Here is a 19,981-nt window from a genome sequence, read left to right as displayed (position 1 = left end):
CCCGCCTTAAATAAAAAATCTCAAAAAATCTTTTCTGATGTGGAAGATCAGTCTAGGCTGCAACCACAGAGCATACTCAGAATTTTAAGAAATTTAAACCAAGGCTCTGATACCACTTGTTGGTCCCACGTGCGGAATTTGAGATAATAAAACTCGAAAATAAAGAATAAACTAGACATCGAGATTTACGTGGAAAACCCCTAAAAATTATTAGGGTAAAAACCACGGGCAAGATGAAAAGAATTTCCACTATAATATTTTGTGGTGTATAACTCACTCACTGTGTTTCCAAAGAGAACACACACACTCTCTTAATACAGGAGAACAAACACCTCACAAATATTATAGAATATTATAATATGAGAGAAAACTCGAAGAATGGATGATTTCAGAATGAGGGGGGAGCTCTATTTATAGAGCCCCTTGTCCGTGTGAAGACGCGTTTTATACGCGTCTTCCGTCTTCAAACAATCAAACAGCCCACGTTTTTTTTTCTTTTGTCAAATTTGTCTACTGCAATTAATGCCCAATTGCCGACATAACCAAGAAATTCCTCCACATAACTGTGATCAAAACCCTCAAATCCCTCTACCAAAACCTCCCGTTCCGACCCCATTTTCCCTGATAACAGCAGCAGCAGCAAGATCAGTTTCAAGAACCAGAAACTGCACAACATCTGCATGAAAAGGGATGCTCCATTCACAGGGCAGACAAAGGACTTGGATGAAGAAAAATGCGTCACAGATCACAGCAAATCAAGTGACTTGAAGTGAGAGGAAAATGGGCAGAAGCCTTGGCGAAAAAGATGAAAGAGTTTGAGATTGTTGGGAAATTACACCGAAATGATGCTGATCACGATAATAATAGTACCCAAAAATGCGGAATAAAATAATCAACAAGAACACAAAGATTTACGTGGTTCCCTCAAGATAGGCTACGTCCACGGAGCACTGCAACTTTTATAACTGGAAGAAATATTACAACAAGTGTATACACCAATACACTCAATATTTTTCACTCTCAACCCGAGTATACCGAGAAAATAATTTTTCTAACTCACACAAGAGAATTACCGCACACAAGAAAAAATACACTCTTTTTTTCTATGCATTCTCTTTTTATCAAAGCTATCAAACTTTTGATTTTGATATACAATAACTGAAGGAATTGAGCTCTATTTATAATTAATCCCCTCAAGCAACTTTTGAAAACATTCTATTTGGGATATGTGATTTAATATTATTTTATTTAATATGTAGGCCTCACACTTCACCTAACATAGATATGGATATAGATGATGATCAAGATCATGCGCTCGATATCGAGGAGGTTCTCCACAACTATTCTCAGGTTTCTTGCCCGGCTTATCTTGAAATAGTTGACAAGTTTTTCATGGATATGTATACAGAATTGTTTGTTCCACTTCCACTGGGTAGTGTTAACAGTTCCATGAGGAAGGCGTGGGATCGGTCAGTGTCCACAGTTCTATGAGGAGTCTTGGCCCTATCAAGCTGTAGAAATTTATTGGAGGAAAAGATGATGATTCGATGTGAATGGGAACTTAATTACTGTAGAGTGGTAGTAAGCTAGTGAGCTTGTTTCATTCTTCTTGTGTGTTGTAATGATGAGTCTACCAAGAACACACACACACAAAATTTTATTTGTTATGATTAATAATTTAGTTGTATGTCTATGTATGTCTATATAAACACAATTTGGTTATAAATTTACAAAATAAATAAATATGATATAGATTTAGTTAAAGTTATTTTCAAATTGAATTCAATAAATTGATGTCCTAAATTTTATTAAAAATTAGTAGTTCTATAATTCCTAAATATAATGGTTTTAGATTTCAAGCTCATTATCGATTTTATTTTAGTATAGCCAAATCAAATTGTTGATAAAAAACAATAAGTCTACTATATATAAAACATACCGTTACGTTAATTGAGAATTTTAATCAATAACGAAATTGTACATGAAAACAACCCTAAAGAAGTTTTTCTTTACTTTCGAGTTACCCCACTAATACCAAATCATGCTGCAGTTTTTCTTGAAAAGAATTATTGCCCAAAAATCTTACAATTTCCTAAAAACAAATCTGTAAATCGTCTCACTTCATCAAGATTTGCTGAATTGGTCATTAAAATCCCTAGCTAATGATTGTGTTGCCATGGAAAAAGCACCTCAATGCTATCTCATAAGCACTAAAAATGGTTCCATTCACTATAAAAGCCCTGGTAACTGCTGTACCTAAACCCCTCCAAAGAACTTTATACCCTTCATGTTTCACAATCCTTCGAAAACAATCGACCAACCCCGGATGCGAGCAACCCGACGCGGCCTGAATTCTAGTTTTGATCACGTCTAATGGGTAGCAAGAAATCCAGCTCGTTACTCCTGCAAGACCCCCGGCAAGAAGCATGGTTTGGAATGACTCTTGCCCGTGTTTCCGGCATCCCGGATGGAGCCGTTCTCTCATATATTCGTATGTCCAGAAGTACACACCGTGGGCCGGTGCATCCCTTAATACTGTGACGGTTAGACCTCGGTATACCCCTCTCCACCCTTCAGTTTGGAGTATGCTTTTAGCAACGTTCATAGGGCCGTTGGTGTTTTTGATTGTTTTTTGCTGCAATTGTAAACGAATTTTTATGAGTTCGACGGGGCTGAGGAGTAGGCTTTGTATCGCTCCGGTGCCTATTCCTCCGAGGGCGACTCCTGTGTATGAGGGTGGATCATCTGCTGCTCTGTTCTTGTCGAATGCTCGGGATAATATGGCGTATGTCCGGAAAGCAATAGCATTCTGCAGTTGCAAATGTAACGTTATCAATGTTAACCAGACGCATCATAAAAAAATATCTCAAGTTTTTCGATGATATTTACGATGAAAGAAAATTCTCAAGCATTGAAGAATAGGAGAACCTGTAAAGTGACGGAAGCAAAGGGAGCAGCCATGCCTCTGTACAGAGCAGAGGGCCCTTCACTCGCGACGACACGGCGGAGAATGCTGAAAGCAGATCCTGTCCTCGATTGCTGCAGCCGGATTCTCAGAGTATCCAGCGGATAGCCGGTGATAACACCGGCGGAGCCGCCAAATCCTCCGGCGACAAACTCCCTACCCCAACTGCTTGCAAGAAATTCCGGCCAAAAGTCCATCTATCCTCCTCCTACTACCTTAATTTGTATGATATTTTAGACAGTAAGACCGATTTATGCTCAAATTTTCTCCTTTTTCTTGGAATCCTGAGAAATATGCCTATTTTTTTTAGAATGGATTGAAGTTTCTAACAAATTCTGAGAGCCTTTGAAAGTTTGAAACAGAAAAGGAGAAGAAACTAAACAATGTCTGATTGCACGTAAACCACTGGCGACAATTTCCACCTACATATTCATCTATTCTCCCACCCGGGTTCAGTAATATAACCAATTTATACTCAAATTTTCTCCTTACGTCAGAATCCCAATAACTGAGGGATTCCTATTCGTAAAGGATTCAACTTTCTAACCAAATTTGGGAGCTTCTTTCCGAGTATGGACCCGACCCCTTCACTGTTCGCTCTGGGATCAATGTAAAGATTCCTCCGAATCCCAATACAAGAAGACACCTATTTGTAAAAGAATTCAAACTTTTTAACAAAACCTGACAACTTTTTAGGGAACCCTTTTCATGCAAACTTCTAAGATAATTTGTTTTTCGAAACAGAAACTGAATATACAAGTGTTCGGTTGAATGTCACATACTCTTTTCTATTTTGGGTTTCGTTCTTTTTCTAATTTATTTTATTTGTGTGGACTGAAATCAACAGCGATGTCTTTGGGAATTGGGCAATCAAACACGGAATTAATTTTCCACCGGGAGCAAAATTTAACCATGAAGCTGTTTTCTTCCCTTTTGTTTATGTTATCTTGATTGATAGAGTTGATAAATCATGATTATTCATTCAATTATATGACAAAAACTTGTGTAAGACAGTCTCACTCGTCGTATTTGTGAGACGGATATCTTATTCGGGTCATCCATGAAAAAGTATTATTTTTTATGCTAATAGTATTACTTTTTATTGTGNTAAATCATGATTATTTATTCAAATATAATATATAAATTAGTCTTCATGATTCATTACTCAATACACGCTTAATATGCTGATTGGATGAGACACTATTTATATGGTAGCATCTATCAAACGATTTTAATGATTAATTATTACTTATATGGTATATATATTTATATTTCTTTTGAAAAAAAGTATATTATAAACATTAAATTATAAGTCGACGAGTTATTCACATTCTATTGTTTGAGTTATTCACATTCTATTGTTTTAATATATNATTATTGTAACACTCTATTTTTTCTATCTACGTTCAAAACTTCTTTACATGTAAAGAAAAAAAAATATTTATAAATAATTAATTTGAAATTATAATTGAGTTTGTATCAATATATATTCAATAAAGTATTGTATTTGGTTTAATATATTTTGATATTTTTAATTATAATAAAAAGAATTTTCTCACTCTATTTGTAGTGCAATGACATAAACTATATATTTCCAACAAAAAGAAGAGATTTGAGTTCGATTTATGAAATATAGAAAAAAAAATCTCACCCAATGTAAATAAAGAATTCCACAATATATGGGAAAAAGGAAATAATTTTTAATAATACATAATTTATTAATGGCGGCTTTAATTTGGCTAGTGATCATTGAATTGAATTGTTTAATTAACCCTTCAATAAACATGTTCAAAACGACTATCTCAATCTTAATTAATTAAATATTAGAGAGAGGTTTAGATTAAAGTGCTTACGTTCCAAGCTTTTTAAGTATATCCCAACACAAAATTGCTGACATTAATCTTATATTATAATCACCAAATTCGAAAAAACAAAAAAAAACATTTATTACAACTCAAATTTTAGATATCCATACGAATTTATATATGTTAGCGTTAGAACATGAAATATTAATGTTTATTTAAAAAAAATTATTACGTGTTGATTATATTGATGTTTTTATATTAACTATTCGAGGTAGTTTATGTTTCACCGAAAATAACTATTCACGTATCTCATCATCATCGATAGATCATGAGATTAAAATTTTAAAAAATATGTAGCATGCAAATCTGTCACATGAAAATGTTTATCACACTCGATTAGTTAAATCTCGTCATTGATATGCTTGCGCACACCAATCTTGACACGACTTGAAAATGTACCAAAGATTAATGAAATATCCGACATTCATATCACCCGTAGATTCATTAAACATGCATCAGTTTTATGCCCAAACCTCAAAAAAAAAACAAAAACAAAAAACAAAAAACAACGTTATCAATTAGAATTGCAAACTTACTTCGAGGAATTTCTATATCATCCAACTCTGATTTTTAAAGGATTACTGGAATAGTAGAGGTTGGTGAGTTCCAATATAACCTCAAATGGGGGAAAAAATCAACTTTCATTCAGTCCTCCATCCCCCGTATTCTCACACTGTCAACTGCTTCCATGTGTACCCTTTAATTTTTTTATTTCAGAGCTATCTTTTAGCTTAATTGATCCTGCAGAATATTTATTGGTAGTATTATTTTTGTAGCTCGTGTTATCTAATTAACCATGCTTGATTGAGACTAGACCCAATCAAGTCTACTATAAAACATGACACATGACATCGTCTTTTATCTGTATACTATGAGTTTCAGACCCAGTGAAATCGAAGCAAAGGTATTCACCTTTTCAAATATTGTATTTTTTAATGTGTCCTTGAGCGTCTCCTACGTCACAACCTGTCAAATTTTCATGCCCCCTAAAACATGATTGGTTAGAATTTGTTTATCTATTTGACGAACTGGAGGACAGAAATTACGGGCAAATGTTATACCATTGTGTGGCATAATTTTATTATGCTGATATGTATAAATATATCCATGTGAAGAAGTTTTTAGCGTTTTCATCACAACTAAACTCTTCCATCCTTACTAACTATTTATAGGGTGTTTCCACTGACGTGGAGAATAGCAAGCCTGGAAAGTCACAGGATCACAACCAGTTCATCGGTGTTTTTGCTGATCAAGTGAGTAATTTTGTTTTCACATACTTATCATTTAGCATGTATACTTTCTAGTTGAGTAGTTCATGCGATGACATAAAGCTAATGCCGCATTGAAATCCAAGATTTTGGACATGTGTGAGGGGAATTACATACATAAGGCAAGAAACATGTAAAAATGTGATAATCTGTCATTTGTGCAGAGTGAAGATGAAGATTCAATAATGGGTTCTGATGGTTGTGAAGAAGATTTGGAGGATGGTGAAGATTCTGAATTTTCCAGTTTCGAAGACTTTGATTCTCCATAGCATAATTATGGCTATGAATGACCGCTGATTATTATCTAAGAAAATTTCACGCTTTGCTATATGAAGAGCTCTGGCGCACGCCTGTTTGCTAAGAATTCAAGAAACATTGATTTCCACAGCATCAATTGCAGTGAAAACTATGATTTGGGACTTGGACAGGTTGAAAAGCGATTACCACGTTGTATCCCAAATGGGTGGGAATATTTGGAGTTTTATTGGCTTGTGTAAATTATTTAACGAAAGAGCCACATCATAGGGGTTATAAATTTGCCCTTGCTTGTAACAACTCGGAAAAAGAACAAGTCAACTTTTTCTACAAATAATTCGTTTCAACTCCATCTGTGGTGTCTTGCTCTTATTCAAATGCATTAAAAAAAAAAAAAAAAAAAAAAAAAAAAAAAAAAAAAAAAAACAAAAAAAAAAAAAAAAAAAAAAAAAAAAAAAAAAAAAAAAAAAAAAAAAAAAAAAAAAAAAAAAAAAACTGCTGCGACTTTCATGCATGACCAACAGTCATAAGCGTTAAATACTCGAATAACCTCGCCGCTTGCTTTTTTTAAACTGTGGTATCAGATCTGCACATGAAATATCCCGAGACCTTGGGTTTGGTCGACCAATATTCTCGGTGGCTTGGGCATAGTTTTTTCCAACGGAAAATTTTTGTGATACGTAATATAAGATGCATAACTAACACAAAATTTCAAGGACAAACCAGACAAAACAACGAAAATATAAGGATTATCATATTTCAACGGCAAACCTAGACGATGCTAGGAAAATATAAGGAAGATGATAATTGAAAATTTCATGGAAATCTGATGCAAACCTGCAATGTTCTTGAACCTTAATTATCCAGGTTTTGAGATGCATCAACACTAAACTGAAATTTAAGTTCAGGCAATACAGAGTGAGTTCTTAACCTAGTTTTGGTGTGGGGTGGGGGGACGCAAGAAAAACTTCTTCCTGCCCAATGAATAATCACCCAAGGTACGTAGTCGTCTAGTCGACATGCACTTTGGCATCGCAATCAACGAGCTCCCACACAGATGTGAGTTCAATGGGATTAAACCAGGAGGCTAACTAGAAGATTGAAAAGGGAAAACAATAATAGAAATAAAATAAAAAACAATAAAAGATACGAAATACAATCAGCAGAATTATATTGTCCGTAGGTGGAGCTAAAGATGTTACTACATTAAAAGTTCCAACTCCACTTGGCTATCACTGACGAAGCATTTGCTGCAGTTGAAGCACTTGATTTCTTTGATCAGCCGGAAGCATGCTAATCTGTTCTGGAGTCAGACTCATAACTTGTTGCAACAACGCCTTCTCCATCTCAGGAGTTAACTGCATAGTCGCAAAGATTAGATTAACAGCCTCTGGGGGAATTCTAATTCAAGATGATGGGAAAATCTAAACGAGTATATTACAGATGGTGGTCGAGGAGGCTGACTCATGGGACCCATTGGACTGGCGACTAAAGGTGGTCCCGGAAAATGTGGTCCTTTAGCTTCGGGTATGCCAGGCCTCCAATTGGGTCCTCTATCCACTTGGCTGGAGCTTCCTACTTGATTGAATTCCATTCCTAGGTGAGGGCCTCCTGCCTGGAAGCAACAATAATAAGGGTGCTTTCTTTCCAAAAAAGTCTTAACACAAAAAGTACAAAGATAAGTGGGACTAAAGATTGTATACATCCACCTGGTAAAAAATATCAGTTTCAATACACTTTGTTGAACTTGACATGAAATAAAATGAAAAACCTGATAAAGTGATGGTGGAAGGGGCTGATTAGGGAGTGGTGGCTGTCCTTGCAGAAATGAAGGTCCCAGACCAGCAGGAGGCACCGTTCCTGGCTGAATAACACACCCATCAAAATAGAGAATAGAAAAGGAAAACAGGATTATTGGACACCACACAGAAAAGAAACAAACTCAATTAGCTTAAAAGCCAGCCTTTATTTACATGGAACATTGGTTGGGAATGATGCATATGTTGTCCAGTATGTCCACCAGGATGCTGGAAACCCAAATTTGGTCCCATTTGAGCATGAACCTGATGGGAGAAGGGTTGAATTTGTGGTCTTGGCTGTGGTGGTAATGGTGGTTGTTGAGGCAATTGCAGAGGTAAGTATTGACTACCTGTGTTCTGCAAAGGTTGAGGTTGCTGTGATTGTATGGGGATTGAGGACATAGGCATTGACGACTGATGAAGTGAAGGTGGTGGTGGAGCAGTGTGCTGCGGCAATTGTGTCGGATTAGGCCCTTGAGAGGACTGTGGAACAGACAATGGTGTTGATCTGGGACCAAGTTGCCCCTTAGGTTTCTGAATTGATGGCAAGGATTGAGACGGTGGCAGCTGGGGTTGAACATTTGGAGGAATAGATTGGGATTGAGGTTTTGATGCGACATTTTGGATTGATTGCTGCTTTCTCGCCTGGTTCTGATCAACTGGAAACGATGACACCTGATTATTGGACTGCTGAGTTGGTTTTATTGGTTGCTGAGAATTTTGTGACGCTGACGGAGAAACAGTTGGAGCCTACACAGAATACAAAAAATTACAGAATGTTTCAGAAACGAGTAAAAAGGAAACAAAATAAAACGTATAGACAAGACAAAAGAACGTACTGTTTGAGGTGGCTGCACCATTCCGAGCATAATTTGTGCCTAATGAGAGATAGGATCAGAAAATATACTTGTCAGTAGCTCAAATAACACGTAAGCCAAAAGCTTCCAAGCAATATATAAAAATTGTTTGAATTTCTTGAGTTGAATTGTGAATCTTATAGACTTTTTGAACTTTCTAAGCCCTTGTATCTTGATGTGGCGAGGAATTCAAACAAAGCTCGCAGATACTATTATTCTCTAGCAAATAAGCTGGTATGAAGTGTTCACTTCCACGAAAGGAACTCTGAAACTTGGTGGCGCATGTCACCTTTGCATGGTAGTGTTTTAACTATCGATGATACCCTGCGTTAACGGAAGTACGTGCCCAAAAATATAGCAAAAATCCCAATATATCTCGACTCCAATTCAATCCTCATAAAATGAACCATGAAAATGCGTGTTTGGTATGGACATGTCTAAATTTCGGGTTCCTAGGTCCCATATTTAGATCTTGGAAATACTCTTTTCCCCGTTCTTAGCATACATGGTAGAATTTTCCCTTTTTGAATTATGTCTTCTTTGATATCGATTCCCTTTCCATTTATGTGAACAAAATGATTGAAGTGGAGAAGAATAAACTAATTCCAAATGAATTAACACCATCGCATCGCAAACTAAGAGGAACTTAATATCGTTGGTGAGTACAAAAGAAGAAGTATTACAGTTCACTTGGATTGAAGGTACGCAAATGGATGAAAAGGTGTGTAAACACTGTGTCAAGTGACAAAAGCAAAGCAACTAATATATATCTATGCATTTGTACAGTACTGCAGAAAAACCGAAAGAAGGAATTAACACTCTGTACCAAATTTTCCATTTCCTATGCAATACATCAGTCTTATCACCCTAGAGAAACCTAGAAATATCAAACTTAAAAACATTAAAAATGTATCCCTGCATAGAATTAGGCACAACAATTGAACAATGACTCAAATTCCTCGTGGTTCCAGGTTTACGACATCACTCACCTTAATTAAAAAAATCCAATCACATTTTAAAGAGAAACTTTTATTTTGCGTCAGAATTTTTATTTTAGCTTTCAAATATCAGCTACACTAATAAATTTAAGTAGTATCCATAAAATTTACATCAACCCCTATTTCAAAGAAACAATAATTGAACCAGCAACATCAAAGTGAAAAAATAAAAAAAGCCCTAGGTTGAAAAAAACCTGAAACAGAGCTCTCGTCAGAGCAGGGTTTTGAATCAGAATCTGCCGCGCTTGATGATGATTCTGCTCTATCAAAGCCTGCCAAGATAGAAATCCAATATCTCATCACCGTGTAATTTTCGAAGCGAACAAATTTAAATTAAAAAAAGAGCAGTAAAATTAATGTATATGCCGTATAATCGATTGAATCAAAATTAGTGACCTTCATCTGAGACATGATGTCGTAGAGCTGACTCTTAGACATCCCAGCCAAGCTCGGCGGCACGCCGTCGCCGGCGACTTGCTTTCCCGCCATTTCTTTTTTCCTCGCAACGAGCCAGAAAAGGAAGAGAGGCGAAGGGCGGATGCACTATCGAAGGGCTAAAAAAATAGCAAATCATTCTTCGATTTATAATAATATAAATATATATATATATAATTTAATGACTTTTAATAACTTTACAAAATAATATACTTTTAGAATATAATAATATATTTTTACTGAGCTTCATATGATCTATTAATATTTACAAACTGAATTTTGTGGATTTTTATGTGTTTTTTATAAGATTTTTATAAATTTTTCATATAATTTTAAAATGTATTAATGAAGATAAATTACTTACATGTATAAGTGTATATGTGTAGGTTCGTGTGTATGTAAAATTTTAAAAAATGTGTCGATGTATTGTCATGTGACTTTGTGTTTGAATCGATATATATAATGTAAAAAAATATTTTAAAAAATTATTTTTCATTGTGTTGATGTAATTTTTAATAAACTTGATATAATTTATAGATTAATTGAAAATAAAAAAAATGTACAAAAATCAATGTTTAGCTAGAAAGTTAATGATGATTTCATTTATTAAAAAAAATTACTTGAAATTTTAGGAGCCAATAAAATTTTATGATTTTCGTATGATTATTGTAAAAAAATTATAATTATAACTCTAAACTTTGTAGGATTTCAAGATTATAAATCATATAGATCGAAAAATATATTTTTTAAAACAATAAAAAAACAAATTATTTTATCAACTAACTTATAAAATATATTTATAAATTATAGCTTACAATCATTTTTTTTATTGTGTTGTCAACTACGTAAGGACATTTTAAAAATCTAAGTATATAGATGAACTAGAAGGAGAATGCCAAATCTACAGGTTTGCTTATCGCATGTTGGTTATCAGAGTAATCCTATTTGTCCAACATATGTTGCTGACATCAGAAAATAAAATATCGATAATCTTCTTAGGGAATAATCAAAGTTTTTCTCGGCCAACTGGTCGCTCCTTTAGTTGAAGTATCAGTCAACTTGTTATTTGTAAAGATATCTTATTTGTAAAATGAATGAATTTCAAACTAAATACACAGTGGAATTTGTGTTTGCAAAAAAATTCTGATCCCATGAAGCCAAAAATCAATTTAATATCTCCATAGTCGTCAACAGAGAAAACCTCATCTACCGCTTCTGGGTGGCTAATCATGACTTATCCTGATGCTTTTTGGGACTGTATACTACTGGGGAGGGAATTATATTTTCCAAACCTAATTAATCAGTCTTCAAGAATAATAATGATGGAGATGTATTGCAGCTGAGACCACTCGACCAATCTCATCCATTTTCAAATTCATGTAAAACAGTAAAAGTATATCAAATTTAAAGGATTCAAGCCGTATTCTTTTTGATTAGTTGTCCCACATAAACGAGTCAAGTGAGAAATCCCCCGATACAAAGACTATTCAACTATTTAAGAATTAAACGGCATTATAATTTTCTATGTCATTTTGTTATTATTGAATATCATAACCATTTGTATACATCATAAATTAAAAATCGATTATAAAATTCAAAAATTCATACGAATGAAACAAATGCAAAGGTAAAGTGTAGATATAAAAACATTTTGAAGAGCAAACGGAACAACAAAATATACTGCGTAGGAGTTAGAAGATTTAAAAATCTATATAAATCTTCTGGTTGAATCAAAAACAATTTTTTACATTTTATAGATGTACCTTAACCTTTTATGTTTGTACGTTAATGCTTTTCATTGCGTTATTAAAAGTCTATAAAAAGTTCAAATATTCTAAACTTCGGTAGAGTTCTTGAAAGCATCGTTGAATACTATTTAGTTTTTTTTAAAATATACGAAAGTCTATTTTAAATATATCTAAACTTTAATAGAGTTCTTGAAAATACTGTTGAATACTACTTAATTTTTTAAAATTATATGATAATCTATTTTAAATACTATTAGAATTCTATAGAGTAAACAAATGTCTTAATTGAACACCACCATATTTTTAAAATTTACAATTATATGTTTAAAATACATTTATTGTTATTGATAAAAAAATATTATTATTTATATAAATACTATTAATAAAAAAATATAAAAATAAACAATACAATGTATTATTTTAAATAATATTATTTTTAATTGTGAAAATAAAATTACATTTTAAATCTTCGCCAAACACAAAAATAAATTCCAATTCCATAGATTTAAAATCCGAATTCAATTCTAATTCTAAATCCATTTTTGTATATATCCAAACACACTTTTAATGTACTTTAAATCATATAAAAATTAGAGGAGTACATTCTTATTATAAATTGATTTTTCAAAAAATAAATAATACTATATTTTAATTGGATCATATGTATATGCCATATTATTAAATAAAAGACTCCTGTAATAACAATATTTAGCTTCAATGACGCATGAAAATATCAACTATTTAGATAAAATATATATTTCTTGAGAAAATTAAACAAAACCCAAGCAATTGAAAATTATCTAAGAATTATTATATTTTATATTTAAAAAATTAATTTACGTAAAAATTGATTTAGATTTCTTTATCAAATGCAAAAATCGAAATCTCTAATTCAATTCTTAAAAAAATATTATTTTTATTTGACAATTCGAACGTATTATCCTGAAATAATCGGGAAATTATAAAAAAATGAGCTTATTTTTTGCCAAGTCGGGTCGGATGAGACGAACTATATGACATTCGGATCCAAACTCAAGCTTGTAGTCGTGAACCGCAGCTCTCTCTGTGGTTGCTTTCTGGCGGAGCAGATAAACAATCGTCGTAGGAAAACTATACCACGCGCCTGCACCAGCCGCCCCATATGGCGTTTCTGTCCCTCTCCCTCCTCTCATCAACTAGAACTCCGACCACTCCGCCGATTTTTTGTCCCTCACCTCCTTCAACTTCATCCACGGCAGCGACGGTGAGTACATCTGCTTCTCTGTTTCTTGATTTGACTGGTTTCCGGAGAACTAACTCTCCGGGATTAGCGCGCGGAGGCCGGAGGTCAGTGGTTGTGGGTATGGCTCCTGAAGAAGAGAAGATGACTCGCCGTTCCCCTCTTGATTTTCCAATTGTGAGTTCAATTAATCGCTTTCAACCTCTGTGAACTTTTTTCGGATGGTTTTCATTGTCTTTTTCTATTTCTCTATTCAATTTGAGTTTCCGATTCATCGTTTAACGGTGGCTTCTCAAAATTTCCAACTTTATTCAGTAGTGAATTGTTGAATTTTGGGATGCTGATTTAATGCCATCGTCTTGTTACGCTCTGCTTTAGCATTTTGAGCTCAAATTTTTTGCTAGAAAGTAGAATAAGAGCGACGGAAAGGAGGAAATCAAAAGGGAAATATTTGAAAAACTTTTTTCCTAATTGTTGAGTAATATTGAGGAAGAACAATCCTTGCTTATGGAGTTTGGAAGAGGAAGCTGACCTAAACTCGACCTCAGATGCAATAAAAATAAAAAAACAGTAGCCAGTCAAAATTTTAATCCGTGAGAAATTTGAGCACATTTCTTAGTTCGAACTCCGAATTATTTGAAATGGAATAGACTAAGGGGGTGTATTGGTTATAGACTTTTAATGACTTTTATGGAGTTTAAAAGTCTAGAAGTATTCAAACTAGACTTTTATATACTCCATAAAAGTTTAGTGGTATTCAATGTAAACTTTTGTAGAATTTTAAAAAGTCACGTGGTATTCAAACTTGATTTTTAAAAACTCTACAAAAGTCTATAGGTATTCAAAATGTCAATAGATTTTTAATGACTTTATGGAATTCTATTAAGTACAAGAATTATAGCCTAAGATACAACAATAAAATGTCAACAAAAGTCTTTGATTCAACCTAAAGATTTGTATGTACATTTAATTGAGAAATCTCCTAAATTCACATACTCAATACAAACTTTCATTCTTTTCTCATCTATTTATTTTTCTTTTTATTTGTACNTTCGGTATTATTACCGTACCGTATTGAAATCTTCGGTATACTTAAAATTCGGTAAATTCAATATTTTTTTGTTACGGTAATCTCGGTATACCGAAAATTCGGTATTTTTTCCCACCCCTAACAGGGCTTGTATTGTCATGTGCTATATTACACAATTTTCTTTGAAAGAAGTGTCAATTTGATGAATTCAAATTGAACTATATAATGAAGCTCAATTGTCTTCATCAACACAAGTTTATGAAGGTGACGACTTTGATCGGTTATTTAATACTCAAAAACAACAACGAGCAAATGCTAATGCATGGAGGGTACCATAGCCATTGGAATGTAGAACAATGTTGATCAAATTGTCAGTAATGATTAGATTTTTTTTTATAAAAGGCTACTCATTATTTTGAGTGTTCTTTTAGTAAAATTTTATTATGAACTTATAATAATATTGTTCATTAATACGTTGAATTGACATAAAGAATTGAAATTTTGATTTCAATAAATTGGATAGTTCATTTGTCGTTTTTCACAAGTATAGAATGAATACACCCCCCTAAAAAGATTTGAGTTTTGTTTTGCGAACTCTAAATGATAGAGAGAGGTGCATACTGTGATAAACATGAAAATATTTGAATTTTGTTTTGCAAACTTTAAATGATAGAGAGAGGTGCATACTATGATAAACACGAATTGTTCATGCAGGAAATTAAAGTGAAATTGCCCTTTTAGACACATCTGAACTCTTGATTATCAGTTGCCGACGTGTGAAGCAGTAGCACATTTATCTTGAATAACTCAAGAATATTACTGCTTGCGATTATTCCTGCTTTGGTTGTTTAAGGAGTTTTTTCAACTTGATTGTCGTGTATTATGTTCTCTCTTGGTGGACTGTATGGCAGAATGCAAATGAATTCCCTTGACTTTAGTTATCATTAGGATTCCTACAACTTAGACATTTGACTCATCCCAATTTCATGACATGAAGAATTATCGTTTTCTCATCCATTGAGAATGGTTGATGGTGAACATTTATTTGTCGTACCAATAACCACGGCCTATAGGCCAAAAGCCTCCTGGCTTGCTGGCATGACCTCTCCCCTTACTGGGTGCTAGGTTCAAATCCCCACCCCCAATGTCTCCCGCAAAAAAACTACAGCTGATACTAATTATGCGATTCAAATTCTTCATTTAATAGATTAGTTCAAACACCACTATTATAATCACACTAGGAGCCATCAAGAACATCAGGGCTACAGTTAATGCTTAACAGATGTGTGGTAACTTTCAAGTCTTTGGCACTGGTTATTGGTGAACAATTAGGAGCACCCCCGATTTCCTCTTTTGGGTCGCTGTTCACACATTGGCATTTATCAACATAGAGAAGCGAGGCTTGTTTTTTCTTTTGTAATCCATGTCATGCCTATTTGTTTTTTCTTTTGTAATCCATGTCATACCCATTTGTTCTTTCTATTTTTAGCGTAAAAATTGGATCAGGCAAGATTTTACAATATAAATCTCTTGTGACATTTGGCATTGTATCTTCTTCTCACACTAATTGGATATTCATCTGAATGTAAAACAAACTTGGGATGAACATCCAGTAATGCAAGGCATGTAAAAAACCAACTATAGCAGAAGATTTGAAACAATAATCAAGTACAAAGCTTATTTCAATCATTTTCAGGAGTGGGATAGACCGAAACCAGGAAGGAGACCGGACATTTTTCCACAGTTCAGCCCAATGAAAACTCCATTACCTCCACCAATGCCAGCCGATCCACCGGAAGAAGATGAGGAAGAGGAGGAAGAAAAGAAAGAGGAAGAGGAGGAAGACCCTGATAAAGAGGAGACAGACCAGCCTGAACAATAGGTGGAATATGTTTGCATCTGGGCAGGCTGCATGTATTGAATCTTGGATCAGATGCATACACTCACAACACCCTGCTTGGGTCTCGAGTGGGGCTATGAGGTTTGTTGTGAATATGTTCTTGCCAGATGTATGGATCAATTTCCAGAGAATGTATTTTTGTTCTGACTGTATTACGGTTATTAATGAGGTTTTGGAACAATTTTGGTCACCTTTTCTGATAACTAAAACGATGTTTGGTTTCCTTTCCCAAAACATACTTTTACGATTCCCTGCCCAATCACAATTTCCAAATTGACTTTTACTACTTTAAAAAACAACAAAAACAATGATTATATTCCATCTCAAACAATTGTTTATTTTAAATTTTAAAAATATAAAATTTAGACTTGATATGATTTATTATACTCGAGCCCATAACTTGTAAAAAATTGTTGCTCTTTCCAAAACGTCGAAGAAAAAAGTGGGCATATCTGGTTATTTTTGTCTTGAGGTTGATTTCTTATAACCGAAAGTTCAAATATTTCTTAATTATTTTGATAAATATTACCAAATTCTTTTCAATAGAAATAGTGAAGAATCGAATATCTCGTAGTATTTACTCCTCTCAAATTGGATCATATAAAACAAAAGAATACCAAATTGCCAAATGAAAAGTTTAAATAATAATAATGATAAAGAAGTTCCCCTATACTTAGATAGTGGGTTTTATCTTTATGGGTCATTTTCACGCCTCTCTTGTTGAAAAAGACAAACCCAATGGCGCATAAATTATGTGTGCGGCGCCCTTAATCTACTAAGTAGCGTGAGTGCCTGTTGTGTCGTCACTCGTCAGGCCCAATGTTTCTCTTGTTAAATTCCATTTAATTAACCCAACTCTGCATTAATTAATTTGTGGATGGAGTCTCTCCCCTTCCCTTCTCCGCCATAAAACCTGAAATTCGAGAGAAGCAAAGTTTGCCCCGCACCAGCCTAATTTCATGTAATCCTAGTCTTTTTCCTATAGATCACCACGTGTAGCTAATTGTACAAAACCCAATCTTTCCATCAAGAAATCAATAAATTTTTCATGGTATGCTTTCTTTTCTCCGATCACAATGCTTGTTCTTTATATAAAATATATTTACTCCTCTATTTGTATCAGTATGGATTTTACCAGTCATTTTGTTCGACTTTTAAAAAGAAAAAAGGAAATAGAGTTTGAATTAGAAATGATATCAAAGAACGATTGACAGGAGCGATCATCTACCAATCACAATAAGTTTATAGTTTTATGCCTTATAAACATAAACCAATGTAAATCTTTTGGTTCTTCCCTTGAATTGAGTTTGCTTATGGTTTATAAGAATCAAGTAATCTGTGGTAAAGTTCTTTCTTAAATTAGAATATCCATCGTTAACTTGGGATGTGGATTAATAATTTTGTAGCAGCGGTGGAGAGTAATGATGTTTGGGACAGTGGCGAAAACAATGGGGTGGTTGGTGGCTGAGCCGGCGGCGACTTTGACAACGTTGTTGTATTACGGTGATCTGTTGCCTAGAAATCTCAACTTGGATAGACTGGTTCAACATGAATTGTTGCTTCAACCGGGGAATTTGTTGTTTCATTTTCTTATCAATTTCTTGAAATGTTTTTGGTAGACCAAATTTGCTCAGCCTTAGTGGCTTGCCCATATTATAATAATAAAATATTAATGTCTTTTTTTTTTTTTGGTTAGAATTATGTGAGATAATGATTGTTTAATCATTTAATTAGTCAATTATTATAAAATATCATGTGTGTTATGAAACGGTCTCATGAATCTTTATCTGTTAGACGGGTCAACCATGTCCATATTTACAATAATAATTAATATTTTTGACATAAAAAATTACTTTTTCATTAGTGATCCTAATAAGAATCGTGAGATCGTCTCACAAAAGTTTTTATGATTATCAAATATTTGATATGATGAATTGGTGGATTTGAGCACATTGGATAGTTTGACTTTAAAGGAAATATCTAACTCATAGTTTAAATTGGACCAACTTGGAAGAAGTCAGGTACCTATGCCCGTGTTTGCTACTCCGAATTGCCTAGGCTGGAACACAGCACATATGGCCTTTAGGTTAGATCCCAGCCAGGCCGCCCGTTCGATGGTAAACGACTACGATTAACGCTAAAATAAAGTTAATTATGAGATTCAATATCTTTACATCATCTTGCGTTCGATTCTAGTTTTACAACAATTTGAATTAAAAAATAAATATTTTATTTTTCAATTTATCTTCTCATCTCACGAGTCAAACGACATATTCAAGAGTATTTGGTACGATAAATATTCGATGTATTACTTCTAGTTCCAATGGATGACTACTATTTAATAATCGAGATCATGACCCGCTTCTAATTATTTGAGTAATTATTTCGACTATTTTCAAAAACTATTGTTAGTACTACCAAATTATCTTTTTTATTTTTTTAAATCTCAAATTAAATTTATAAAACTTTGATTATACATGTAATCTGGTTGACTTCAACGTGCCTATTACGTATATAATTAATCCGTTAGGTCGGCTGGAAATATGTATATTCATTTGATTTTTTTTAACAATATGATTCTACGAATGATCGAATTTATCGATAAAATAATTAATAAAAGTTAACCAAAAAAATAGTTTATTTTCCCAAAAACAATAAGTGAACAAAAAGAATAATTTATTTTCACAGCTGTGTTTCCCAGTTGAGCCGATATTTGGGTGGACCGGCGGACTCGGAAGGCCGGCTAAGGGGGCTGTGCCAAGTGGTCGTCTGCGGATCTTCTTAGATTGGACATCTGAGTAATAACTTCAAGTATGTATTTTAAATTGTATTAGTATTATTTATATTGTAAATTTATTATAATTACTGGTGAGAAAAATTTTAATTGAATAGGCGTGGATTAAATTTTCTATAAATCATAGGCATTCCAAAAAATTAAATGAATTTGTTAAAAATTTAATATAGCTAATGATGCATTTAACAATATATAGTTTCTCAAATCCTTTGTCTGGACAATAGATTTTGTATACATCATGAAATAATTTGACATAATCAATAGTGATCATATACTATTCTAATTAGTAATAGGCTTGTATTGATAAATGCAAAACATGATCAAATTTTGATATATTTTTTTTCGAATTACAATATTTTATCTGAAAAAATCAATTTTGTTTTGTTTTTTAATGACACGGAAACTCGCCGCCTTTATATTTCAATCTATATCTGGTAAAATCTTTAACTAACCTAATAGGCGTGTGAGACTGAAAAATTACATTGGGTAAGTTCTGTGTGACAGTTTCACCCAATAATATTTGATTGGATGAATCAAATTTCTAATCATTGTTCAAGTGCTCAACTATTCTACTAATTTGGACACCTTTTTTAAGCAACAAAATCTAATTTGTATTCATCCATTCAACCATTCTAAATAGCCAACTGAAATTGTGTAATGCTCCAAATTCAAAAACTGTCCCGCTGAAACGTTACAAATTATGCTTCTTAGTCATGTAAATTGTCCCAATCACAAAGTACAAAGAATTATTCAAACTCTGCATTGTTAGCAAAACTATGAGAACTCATTCGAAGATAGCTTAATAAATTAAGCGTTGGTCTCTTGTGAGACAGTCTCATGAATATTTA

The 19,981-nt window shown here is 33.5% G+C and overlaps 3 protein-coding genes and 2 long non-coding RNA genes across 6 annotated transcripts; 3 read left to right on the top strand and 2 right to left on the bottom strand.

The window, feature by feature from the left end:
* Positions 1 to 1,945: 1,945 nt before the first annotated feature.
* LOC140981366 (mitochondrial arginine transporter BAC2-like) lies at positions 1,946 to 3,721 on the bottom strand. The gene is made up of 2 exons (XM_073447750.1): positions 2,929 to 3,721; positions 1,946 to 2,809 (listed from the first exon to the last, which is right to left on the bottom strand). The coding sequence occupies exons 1-2, from the start codon at positions 3,160 to 3,162 to the stop codon at positions 2,156 to 2,158; spliced, it is 888 nt and encodes a 295-aa protein (XP_073303851.1). The 5' UTR covers positions 3,163 to 3,721; the 3' UTR covers positions 1,946 to 2,155.
* A 3,414-nt stretch (positions 3,722 to 7,135) lies between these two features.
* Positions 7,136 to 10,575, bottom strand: LOC140981473 (cleavage stimulating factor 64). The gene is made up of 7 exons (XM_073447888.1): positions 10,404 to 10,575; positions 10,202 to 10,279; positions 8,992 to 9,030; positions 8,327 to 8,902; positions 8,125 to 8,217; positions 7,795 to 7,968; positions 7,136 to 7,711 (listed from the first exon to the last, which is right to left on the bottom strand). Exons 1-7 carry the CDS (start codon positions 10,494 to 10,496, stop codon positions 7,586 to 7,588), a joined length of 1,179 nt encoding a protein of 392 aa, XP_073303989.1. The 5' UTR covers positions 10,497 to 10,575; the 3' UTR covers positions 7,136 to 7,585.
* Positions 10,576 to 13,242: 2,667 nt separating this feature from the next.
* LOC140980172 (uncharacterized) lies at positions 13,243 to 16,586 on the top strand. Its single transcript, XM_073445879.1, has 2 exons — positions 13,243 to 13,586; positions 16,136 to 16,586. Exons 1-2 carry the CDS (start codon positions 13,332 to 13,334, stop codon positions 16,319 to 16,321), a joined length of 441 nt encoding a protein of 146 aa, XP_073301980.1. The 5' UTR covers positions 13,243 to 13,331; the 3' UTR covers positions 16,322 to 16,586.
* On the top strand, positions 13,930 to 15,794 carry LOC140980173 (uncharacterized). The gene is made up of 2 exons (XR_012175891.1): positions 13,930 to 14,068; positions 15,013 to 15,794. It is a non-coding gene; the product is annotated as an uncharacterized lncRNA (long non-coding RNA).
* Positions 16,587 to 17,171: 585 nt separating the features above from the next.
* LOC140980115 (uncharacterized) lies at positions 17,172 to 18,017 on the top strand. 2 transcript variants are annotated; one of them, XR_012175881.1, is made up of 2 exons: positions 17,172 to 17,390; positions 17,749 to 18,017. It is a non-coding gene; the product is annotated as an uncharacterized lncRNA (long non-coding RNA). The 2 variants fall into 2 exon arrangements; XR_012175882.1 differs by having other exon boundaries at positions 17,746 to 18,017.
* The last annotated feature ends 1,964 nt before the right edge of the window (positions 18,018 to 19,981 follow it).

The sequence above is a fragment of the Primulina huaijiensis genome, chromosome 7 (genome assembly GCF_012295235.1).
Source record: "Primulina huaijiensis isolate GDHJ02 chromosome 7, ASM1229523v2, whole genome shotgun sequence".
NCBI classification, from domain to species: domain Eukaryota; kingdom Viridiplantae; phylum Streptophyta; class Magnoliopsida; order Lamiales; family Gesneriaceae; genus Primulina; species Primulina huaijiensis.
Note: the sequence above shows the minus strand (reverse complement) of the source record. Positions and strands in the feature narration are given on the sequence as shown.

Coding starts and splice junctions, on each gene's coding strand:
- LOC140981366 (XM_073447750.1), bottom strand. CDS start 3,162: ATGGACTTTTGGCCGGAATTTCTTGCAAGCAGTTGGGGTAGGGAGTTT. Junction 2,810..2,928: donor TTGCTTCCGTCACTTTACAG/GTTCTCCTATTC, acceptor TTGCAACTGCAG/AATGCTATTGCTTTCCGGAC.
- LOC140981473 (XM_073447888.1), bottom strand. CDS start 10,496: ATGGCGGGAAAGCAAGTCGCCGGCGACGGCGTGCCGCCGAGCTTGGCT. Junction 8,903..8,991: donor TGGTGCAGCCACCTCAAACA/GTACGTTCTTTT, acceptor TATTCTGTGTAG/GCTCCAACTGTTTCTCCGTC. Junction 7,969..8,124: donor TTCCACCATCACTTTATCAG/GTTTTTCATTTT, acceptor TGTTGCTTCCAG/GCAGGAGGCCCTCACCTAGG.
- LOC140980172 (XM_073445879.1), top strand. CDS start 13,332: ATGGCGTTTCTGTCCCTCTCCCTCCTCTCATCAACTAGAACTCCGACC. Junction 13,587..16,135: donor CCCCTCTTGATTTTCCAATT/GTGAGTTCAATT, acceptor AATCATTTTCAG/GAGTGGGATAGACCGAAACC.